The sequence below is a fragment of the Sinocyclocheilus grahami genome, unplaced genomic scaffold (genome assembly GCF_001515645.1).
Source record: "Sinocyclocheilus grahami isolate Dianchi unplaced genomic scaffold, SAMN03320097.WGS_v1.1 scaffold222.1, whole genome shotgun sequence".
Taxonomy (NCBI): Eukaryota; Metazoa; Chordata; class Actinopteri; order Cypriniformes; family Cyprinidae; genus Sinocyclocheilus; species Sinocyclocheilus grahami.
In genome coordinates, this window is record NW_015505401.1 from 2860243 (window position 1) to 2871536 (window position 11294).

Below are 11294 nucleotides of genomic sequence, written 5' to 3' on the forward strand. Positions count from 1 at the left end.
TGCATAAATTATTTCCTGTATGCACGACAGGAAAGCATTGGGCGGGAGAGAGGGGAGCAGGATCGGCAAAGGACCTCAAGACGGGAATCGAACTCGGGTCACTATAAGCGCAGTCGCGCTGTAAGTCGACACACTAACCACGAAGTTATTGGCGCTGACTTGTCAGCTATTTTAAATTTTAGTCCCATGTTAAATGTCCTTGTTAGTTTTTATCATATTTAGTCAACCTTATCCTATTTAGTTTTAGTCAAGTTTTAGTCGACATGCCCCCGGTTTCACAGACAAGGCTTAAGCCTAATTTAAGATCTTAAAATATATCAGTGCCTTTGTTTTGTCTCAAGATGCACACCAGTAATATTTTTTTCTAAGGCATGTTTATAAAAATTACTTAAATGTCCTAATTAAACTATAGCTTTTTGGTGGGGGGGGGGGGGGGGTGTCTTTTATGCATTTATGCATAAATTATTTCCTGTATGCACGACAGGAAAGCATTGGGCGGAGAGAGGGGAGCAGGATCGGCAAAGGACCTCAAGACGGGAATCGAACTCGGGTCACTATAAGCGCAGTCGCGCTGTAAGTCGACACACTAACCACGAAGTTATTGGCGCTGACTTGTCAGCTATTTTAAATTTTAGTCCCATGTTAAATGTCCTTGTTAGTTTTTATCATATTTAGTCAACCTTATCCTATTTAGTTTTAGTCAAGTTTTAGTCGACATGCCCCCGGTTTCACAGACAAGGCTTAAGCCTAATTTAAGATCTTAAAATATATCAGTGCCTTTGTTTTGTCTCAAGATGCACACCAGTAATATTTTTTTCTAAGGCATGTTTATAAAAATTACTTAAATGTCCTAATTAAACTATAGCCTAATCCTGGCTTAGTCTAAGCCCTGTTTGTGAAACCAGGCCTAAAAGTCTCAACATTTTAGTCTAGTTTTAGTCAATGAAAACTTGACATTTTAACAAGATTATTATTAATTAACCGCACAACAGTATTAATTTTGGCAGCCATTTGTAATTTAGTCTTACTCAAATGTACATTTTAGTTATCATATTTAGTCAATCTTTTCCTGTTTTTGTTTAGTCAAGTTTAAGTCGACGAAATGTATGAGCATTTTAGTCACATTTTTGTCATGCTGTATAATGGTTAAACTGATCAAAATTATTTTTGCTCAATTATAATTGTAATGATTGTTGTCATTTGAGAAATTTATTTTGCATTTCAGTTATTGCAATTTCACCAGTAAGCACAAATCAATAGAATGTGGACTTCTAGTGTACTGATTTAGGCTATTATAGGCTTTTTATTATATAAATTAATACCAAAGATTTATGCACTCTCTCTGTCTACATTATGAAAACTGGTAAAACAAACGAAAAATGTTGTAACAGTGAAATTCCTAGTAATTCCAAATTGCAATAGCCTAGTTCTCTATTAAAACAACAGCGGTTCAGTAAGTGCATTTATTCAGCAACCACAATTGCAAACAATATAGTCGAGAAGTCAGACTGGCTGACTTTCATTTAGATCGCTAAGCTCCAGCTTGTTTGTCGTGTTTTTTAGATCATCGGCGCCGGCACTTCCGCAATGAAGAGCGAGCGCGTGCGCATGGTTGCCAGATTGCTTAAAATAAGCAAAACACTGGGCAGAAAATGTATCCTTATAACAGCGAAGCTCTGATTCGGGGATTTGACCTCTTGAATATCTGGCAACTGCACACATGAAAGCTCGCGTAGTAGAGGCGTGTAGAGCAGTCCGCAATAACATTTTGTCTCCTTTTTTTTGATGAAAATAAAATGAGGTTTTTGGTAAAGTTTTTATTTTTTGAATACATTTTAGTCTAGTCTTTTTTCATCAATGAAATTGCATGCTGATATAGTCATAGTTATCGTTTATTGACCTTATTGTCGTCTCGTCTTCGTCTCGTCTTAGTCATGGGAAAAAAGCTCGTCAACGAACATTTTTTCATCAGTTTTCATTAATGAAATTAACACTATTGCATACAAAACTAATTTCAAACACTGAAGTGATTAAATTATTTTTTTTAAAAGGAGAAATGAAGAGAAAAGGACAAAGTCAGTCCAGTGTTATTTTAGTATTATTTATATTATAGTATATATTGTTATTTTGTCATTTTAATTTTAATTTAAGTTTTAGTAATTTTGTTATGTGCTTCTGGCCTTTTTATTGTTATTATTATTATTATTATTTAATTTCAGTTCTAATTTTAGTCATTTCATCACATCAACTTTGTATCTATTTTGGTTAGTTATCAAGGCAACATTCTTATTGATATTTTTAAGTTTCAATCTATTATTTATACTTTTTATACTCTTTATTTCAGCTTTATTTCAATTAACAAAAACATTCATTTTAACAGTCAGTCAAGTGTGTCCATATGTTTGACTGGTAGTCTATGTTTAAAAACATTAACAATGACTGGTTATCACCAGCAACTCACCTCCTCGACAAGCCTGAATGAAGAACATCTTTGGCTTATTCTGGAGCAGGGGGCAGCGGGCGTTATCAAAAACCTCAAACACCCAGTCCAACTAAGAGACAGAGAGAGAGAGAGATGTTTGAAACTCTGATATGTAAAAGAATCTTCTGCAAGGCAATACATTTACTTCAAATGGAACTCACATACTGATAAAATCACACCTGTATGTATAACTAAGAATTAGTAGTGTCAGAACTGGAAAATCAGGAAGCACTTTAAATAGACTTTTTAAAAACTTAGTAAAAAGTTTTTTTTGTATAATTGTATTAACATTACTGCACCAATAAAAAAAAAAAAATAAAAAAAAAAATTAAGTTTTAGCTGAATTTTTTTAACTCTGATATGTAAAAGAATCTTCTGCAAGGCAATACATTTACTTCAAATGGAACTCACATACTGATAAAATCACACCTATATGTATAACTAAGAATTAGTAGTGTCAGAACTGGAAAATCAGGAAGCACTTTAAATAGACTTTTTAAAAACTTAGTAAAAAGTTTTTTTTGTATAATTGTATTAACATTACTGCACCAAGAAAAAAAAAGAAATCAAAATTAAGTTTTAGCTGAATTTTTTTTTTTTTATAATTAATGGTTACACTTTATTTTAAGGTGTCATTGTTACAGTGTACTTATACATTTAAGTACTGAGTAATATTAATTTACTACATGTACTTACTATATGGTTAGTGTTAGGATTAAGGTTTGGCTTAGGGTTAATTGCATGTAATGATGCATAATTAATTGTTATTATAATAGTAAGTACATGTAACCTGTGTAACAAAGACACCTTAAAATAAAGTGTTACCTAATTAATCGATTTTATTTAAAAATCAACAAGTTGCACACAGTTTTTATGTTAACTATTTAATAACAGAATTACGTTTCTACTCCGATTTGTCATTGAAATACAAACATTTTTTAAATGGTGGCTGTAACAAAAACTTTTCATTACTGATTTATTTGAACATACATTAAGTAATGAAGACAACAGGTTAATTAAAAATATAATAGCTATATAATATAATGCATTTTTCACAAAATCAGTAAAACGCTAATTAAACCACTGTTTTGGCCAATGATTTTGGCCTTTCTGAATTTTTCGGTTGCCAAAATGTTGGTCCTTCACTAAGAATTAGGTATTAAAATCATGCGCACCTCCAGCAGCTGTCCATCAGTGCCGTAGACAGATCCCTCAACTCCATGTGACAGTAAACACACAACAGTGCAGTCATACTGTGCATGCTCCTGCCGCTGGGCAAACTGCTCTAGGCACCTGCGCATTGCCTGAAAAACACAAATCAAAACCTTAATAAAAGACTATTCTTTGCAGTGCAGTCTGACTCTGTCAGCGTGTCTAACTCACCTCTGCAGTTAGGTCTTTGTGCAGGCTAACTGTGAAATCCAGTTCCATGAAAAGTCTCCGCAGCGTCTCCTCATCCACCTCTCCTCCCCTCCGGATGTCTAAATCAGTGTTAGCCGAGTCAAACCTCACGTTACTCAGTACCAAGGCAAGTCCTCGTGGGCAGGAGCGCATTGGGTAAGCCTGAAAGGAAAGACATTTGCGTAGAGGTTACACACTGTGCTAACATAGCGTAAAATATATGCAAATAAAATGGGTTGTGTGTGTGTGCGCAAAGGAATAGGGTTTGTGTCCTTGTACCTGTGATCTATGGGACTGGTAAAATTCCGGCATGCAGGGAAGAACAGCTGTGGTCACAGGAGAGTCGGCATCCAAACACATCTCCATGGACTCTAAAACACACAAAAACAACCCCATTTAGCTCAAAAATATTAGACTCATCTAACATAACAATTTGCCTTTATGTACTGTACTTTCTTCTATGACAGTTAATGTAAACAAGCATTGTCATTGCTAACTAAAACTACAACTAAATATGTTTATTAACTGAAATAAGGCTGAAACAAAATTAAATATTAAATAAAAAATGTAAATACTGTAAATATTGCCTTGGCACCTGAGATAAATACACCTTGATAAACCAATAACAATGATTTTAGAGTTTCAGGACAGATTTTGCTGGAAATCGCATACAGTGCAAAAGTACTCATACCCCTTGAAATTTTCCACATTTTGTCACGTTACAACCACAAACGTAAATGTATTTTAAGTCTTATTTTATGTCATAGACCAACACAAAGTGGCACATAACTGTTAAGTGAAAGGAAAATGATAAATGGTTTTCAATTTTTTTTACAAATAAATATCTGAAAAGTGTGGCGTGCATTTGTATTCAGCCTCCTTTACTCTGACACCCCTAACTAAAATCCAGTGGAACCAATTGCCTTCAGAAATCACCTAAATTTAATTTCGGTATAAATGCAGCTGTTCGGTGAAGCTCTCAGAGGTTTGTTAGAGAACATTAATGAACAACCAGCATCATGAAGTCCAAGGAACACACCAGACAGCTCAGGGATAAAGTTGTGGAGAAGTTTAAAGCAGGGTTAGGATATAAAAAAATATTCCAAGCTTTGAAAATCTCATGGAGCACTGTTCAATCCATCATCCGAAAATGGAAAGCATGTGGCACAACTGCAAACCTTCCAAGACATGGCCGTCCACCTAAACTGACAGGCCGGGCAAGAAGATCATTAATCAGAGAAGCAGTCAAGAGGCCCATGGTAACTCTGGAGGAGCTGCAGAGATCCACAGCTCAGGTGGGAGAATCTGTCCACAGGACAACTATTAGTCGTGCACTCCACAAATCTGGCCTTTATGGAAGAGTGGCAAGAAGAAAGCCATTGTTGAAAGAAAGCCATAAGAAGTCCCGTTTGCAGTTTGCCAACAAGCCATGTGGGGGACACAGCAAACATGTGGAAGAAGGTGCTCTGGTCAGATGAGACCAAAATTGAACTCTTTGGCCTAAATGCAAAACGCTATGTGTGGCAGAAAACTAACACTGCACATCACACTGAACACACCATCCCCACCGTGAAACATGGTGGTGGCAGCATCATGTTGTGGGGATGCTTTTCTTCAACGGGGACAGGGAAGCTGGTCAGAGTTGATGGGAAGATGGATGGAGCCAAATACAGGGCAATCTTAGAAGAAAACCTGTTAGAGTCTGCAAAAGACTTGAAACTGGGACGGAGGTTCACCTTCCAGCAGGACAACGACCCTAAACATACAGCCAGAGCTACAATGGAATGGTTTAGATCAAAGCATATTCATGTGTTAGAATGGCCCAGTCAAAGTCCAGACCTGAATCCAATTGAGAATCTGTGGCAAGACTTGAAAATTGCTGTTCACAGACGCTCTCCATCCAATCTTACTGAGCTTGAGCTAATTTACAAAGAAGAATGGGCAAACATTTCACTCTCTAGATGTGCAAAGCTGGTGGAGACATACCCCAAAAGACTTGCAGCTGTAATTGCAGCGAAAGGTTGTTCTACAAAGTATTGACTCAGGGGGGCTGAATACAAATGCACGCCACACTTTTCAGATATTTGTAAAAAAAAATTGAAAACCATTTATCATTTTCCTTCCACTTCACAGTTATGTGCCACTTTGTGTTGGTCTATGACATAAAATACATTTACGTTTGTGGTTAACGTGACAAAAGGTGGAAAATTTCAAGGGGTATGAGTACTTTTGCAAGGTAAAATGTGTATTACGTAATAACCACACAGAGAAAAAAAAAAGACCTACATTAATCACCAATTTTAAAAAGTAATTTATATGACCATCTTCTTTGATAGAAGATGTGTACAACAGTATCAGATATTTGGCATAGAGTGTGCATGACATAAATCTCATAATTAGCATAGTATGCACAAAGCCTGGTTTATCTTTGTTCAGTAAAGTGCTCACCATGAGTCCGGGCTCTTTTCGCAGGTATAACACATTCCTGAGTTGGAAAGGACAGCGATGGCTCTGAAAAGCTTTTCTGTGAAGATAAAAAAAACAAAACAGAAAATCACTTTTCTACACTAACTACATACACAACATGCAGAATATACACCACGCTGACAGTTACAGTCAGTTCATTATCCTCTATTACAAAGGAAAGGAGAGTTTGTATTTGTTTGGTTTTTGTTTGAAAGAATCAGTGCAGTTTGGGTGTGGTAATAAACTGGTGAATAATACTGACATTGCTGCATTGTAACTTCCCCTTTAGTCCTACTCTCTCTCCCTCTCTTTTATTCCACTGACCTCTGTGGGAAAATAAAAAATACTTCATATAGTTGATTATACATAGTAAAATCTAATAAAAATGTCAATATAAAGAAAACAAATATGCTTTATTCTCCTTCCATTATGTGCAAAACATCAAGGAGATAGAAATGTTTTTCCTATCTGTTTCCCTGGTTCTCATCAGATGTGCTGTCATTGCTAGACTTTTCCGGTCCCTCACTGCATGATCACTGCAACCATTATGTTCTTATAGAAACCTGTCAAGTCAGTCTAAGTGGGTGTGATTCTGAAGTGAAGGCACCAACTCACATCTCTCTCAGTAAAGTCCATGAGCAGTCTGCAGAGATGCTGTTGCTCTGTTGCCGTAAGAGCAGCACAGAAGCTGCTGAATGCTCGAGGGCCACGTTTAGGCAAAAGAAACAACAAATGATGACTCTTTCCCTGGGATGTCGGTCTAGCCTGAAAGGATTCAAATTTCACCATGGTTAAAAATAATCAAAGCTTTATACATTAGGACTGTTAAAACAATCAATCGATCCATATATATATATATATATATATATATATATATATGAACCTGGACCACAAAACCAGTCATAAGGGGCAATTTTTTAAAATTGATATTTATACATCATCGCAAACGGTTGCTGTTTACGGTGTTTATTACCACGACAACCGTCCGAGTCTGTGGCGCCTGCAGGCGAGTACCATGAGCGCTCAGACTGACCTGAGATTTGCCCCAAACATTTCAGCAGTTATTATAGGCCTGTGTGTCCCGTATTTCTGTCGACTGAACCCATGCCGTTCATTATGAATTTATCAGTCTTTTGCATGCCAAAGTCAATAACAGACGATTCATTGCCGATTATGAACGCGATTTTGCATAGCTTGTCAGTGATATATGGCTCTGTGTAGTAAATGCCGCACCATCTGAAAGCACATGCTGGAGATTTACTACTAATCACAGAACCGGCTTTACTGACGAGATGAGCATGAAAATCGCATTAAATTTTTTGCACAGCCCTACATGGCAGAACAACTGTTTGTCGCGGACAACAAAGTGATGTAATGCTACGTTTTATAATAAATGATAAGACATTTGTTCTTTGCTTTGTTTTATTTTAAATAAGGTGTAACATTAAAGGTGACATATCATGAAAATCTGACTTTTACAGGTTTTAAGTGCTATAATCAGGTCCCATCTACGGTGCATCTACCAACCAAGGAAACGTGAAAAAGATTAACCCAGTAACTTTGTTTTGGTAAGCCTTTTTCTGCAAGCATCTGAGAAAACTAGCATTTCGCTCCCTTGGTGACGTGGCAAAGGGATCTCATTATAATATTACCGCCCCTTAATCTGTAAGTTTACACCCACGGCTCCGTCATTTTGATTTCGCAAGTGACAACCTGTACCAGTTTTAACGCCATGGCAAAAGTTTGAGCAAAACTTGCTAACTGTTCTGTCTTTGGCTGTGCAAAGAGCACAGAACACTATTTAGAGTCCCAGCCTCAGAGGAGACAAGAGAGCAGTGGATTTATTGATTTATTTACTGTATATTGCTGCTGCCGCACAGATCTAAAATAAACATGCGATTTATTTCCCAGCCTACTATTTTCACAGACATAACTGACTGTTTTTGTAACTCGTGTGTTTTTAACGTAAACTTGTGTGTGAACGAGAACTTAGTTTAGTACTCACATGCTGTCTGGTGGCCACTTTCTGTCCGTGTGCTTCGGTTGTGTGCGCTCAGAAAACCGTACATCAGATGTTTAAACTAATATGGTTTAAAATGCATGATTTCAGCGCGATAAACATGATAATTGGAACCAAAACAGATGTTTTTTGCAGGTCCGAGCTGTAATGGTGCAGCTCTATTCTGGAAAAGGGGGCGGGGAGCAGCAGCTCATTTGCATTGAAAGAGACAGGCCCGAAAAACAGCATGTTTCTGCTTCCACTCAAAACAGGCATTTTCAAAATGATATAATAAATGATCTGTAGAGTATTTTGAGCTGAAACTTCACGGACATATTCTGGGGACACCAGAGACTTATATTACATATTGTAAAAAGGGGCATAATATGTCTCCTTTAAAAAATATTATGGATGTAACGGTATGAAAATTTCTTATCACGATTATAGTGACCAAAATTATCACGGTTATCAGTATTATCACGATATTGTTAAATTGTGATGGAGATGTTCAAAAAGTACCGAAACATAAATCACTTCACTAAGTTTTATATTTAAAAATCAACAAACAACAAATAAAATGACTTTTTGTTTGCATAATCACTAAAACAATAACATTACCAATGATGTTCGGATTTTAAATGACAACTTGACTGACAACAGTTTAATAGCATGTTGAAATATCTAATGTAAATGTTTAAATTAAGCTTTGAAAAAGTTTCATAAAAAGGTAAACCTCACATTTCAGCCTTTAAATAAAGAAAATATACAAGTCAAAATTATAATTGATTAATAAAGGATTATATGTATTTTATCTGCTCCATAAATAATTTTAGATAACTTATCTGAATGGTTTAAACATAAGCTTGTTTTTCATCAACCGGTCAAAATTTACAGCAGGGCATGCAAATTCGGTCCGTTTTTGGCCAGACAGAAACTGCACACAGGCTGAATGTAAATGTAAGTCTCAGTAAATCCACTCGCTGACAGCAGGTGGCGCTTACGGAAAAGCTGTTTCCCATAAACTCCGTGGACAAAGCAGTATTGTGATTATCATTTGTATAATTCCCTTAGCACTCTTTTAAAACCTCCCAGCTTTTCCGCCCCGTTTTCACTCAAAACTAAACTACTCTGCGTGCTGTGCGCACGTGACACTGTTACTTAAAACTGTACTTTATGCTGGACAGTATTTATTTATTGCGAGTTGTTCAAATCGCGGTAATCTAATACGGTTTTAATGATAATTAAAAGATGAAACGGTAATACTAACCGTGGGGAATTTTATCATGATACGCCTACGCCGTAGGCTATGCGTCAGTTTTCATTTATACTTCTGCGTCGTTGTCCGCGTCAACGTGCAGTACACATGCAAACCGCTAGTCAGCAGTGTCCACAGGCATGTTGCTGGTGTAACCCGCAGTACCACGACAAAAGCCAAAGAAGAAATGGCTCGTCGGAGAAGTATTATTGCCGTGACGGCGGCAAATTAATATCAAATCATTAAATCGTTATTTAAAACTACAAAAAGGAGACAACAATGGAACAGGAGATGATGGCATTCTTTCAATCTGCACAAGGACTTGTACCATGGCAGATCAACATTGTTTGTTGCAGACAACTACTGATGTATAATGCTATGTAGTATAATAAATGATAAGACACTTGTTCTTTGCGTTGTTTTATTTTATATAAGAAGGTGTAACATTAAAATATATTAAAGTGCACATAAACACACACAAAACTCAAGTACATATGGAGGGAGGGGTTCTTGCAGACCAATCACAGCGCCTGCGGTCTGCGTAGAATTGACGCGCTGTTAGATTTTTGGAGAGGTGCACGTCAGGCTACGGCGTATGGGTGTGCGTCTATGCGTAAGCTACAGCGTAGGTCCGACGCAGAAGTTTAAATCAGCCTTTAATACTTTACACGTACCATAATGGTTTCAGCCATGTTTTCTGTAAGGATTCCATCTTGTTGCAGACACTGGATCAGCAGATCATCCACCACTAAGTCCTGCAGAATTGTGACAGAGTTCTTCCTGAGCGCTAGTCTCTCCCATTCTTTCATGCCACAATCTCCCAGCATGATGAACCTCTGAGTTTAAAAAAGGAAAGATAAGTAAAGACAGTTACAAAACATCCATTGCAAAAAACAGTTTATATAAAACTAATTTTGGTTTTCTTTTTTATCAAAAAAACAAAAGTGTTTAGCAACAAGGACATGTTTGATAAAATTTTGAAAGCACAATCCGCACAAGAGACGCTGTTCCTCAAATGTGTGCGCGGCACGCTCCAAAACGGACAAACAAATTAGACTTTGAGCTTCGGGTGCATGTCCAATCGATCAAATACACACAAAAATGTCAAAATGGCCGGCTTGGAGAGTATTTACTTAAATACAGTTGATGTCTTAAGTGGAGGAGAACAGTTGGGAGAAAATCCGATGTGTGTCAATATATTGTCTTAAAGTGACAGACTGGCGCTTGGGCCATCAAAATGCAAATCTGCTCTTAATCTGAATAACGTTATAGCTTTAATAAGCATTCATCTAGCAATACATACACTGAAAACTATGCAGTGTTCATTTACATTTGATTACTTTTAGATTTCTTTTGTAGGCTATTACTTACCTGAACAGTAATGTTAGTAGAACTTCATGGAAAAATGACAGCACTGTTTATTTCATTTCATTTGTATATTTGTTTTATTGTATTTGTCCGTTTGTTTAACTATGTTTCTTTGTCAATGTTCTTACTGTATCTTATCTTATGTATAAAACACTAAAAATGCCTGAACACCTGGTGCATATACAAATTGATGTTTTATATTCATTTCATGAAATATTTATTTTACATTTCAGAATATAAAGCAGGGCTCTACGGATACTTTTCTTTTTAGGAGCGCTTGTAAAAAATTTAGGAGCACGGTCAAAAATTTAGGAGCACCTTCT

The 11294-nt window shown here is 36.6% G+C and overlaps 1 protein-coding gene across 1 annotated transcript in view; it reads right to left on the reverse strand.

Annotated features, from left to right (window-relative positions):
- Positions 1 to 11294, reverse strand: part of LOC107596737 (caspase-2-like) — a gene marked incomplete at its 3' end in the record, with an annotated part of 21352 nt that overhangs the window by 1247 nt on the left and 8811 nt on the right. The window contains exons 3-9 of the mRNA XM_016287534.1: positions 10278 to 10439; positions 6965 to 7114; positions 6332 to 6407; positions 4163 to 4254; positions 3866 to 4045; positions 3658 to 3786; positions 2462 to 2552 (exon numbers count right to left, since the gene is read on the reverse strand). Of these exons, the coding sequence (XP_016143020.1) occupies positions 2462 to 2552; positions 3658 to 3786; positions 3866 to 4045; positions 4163 to 4254; positions 6332 to 6407; positions 6965 to 7114; positions 10278 to 10430 (871 nt within the window). The remainder of the gene's footprint in view (positions 1 to 2461; positions 2553 to 3657; positions 3787 to 3865; positions 4046 to 4162; positions 4255 to 6331; positions 6408 to 6964; positions 7115 to 10277; positions 10440 to 11294) is intronic.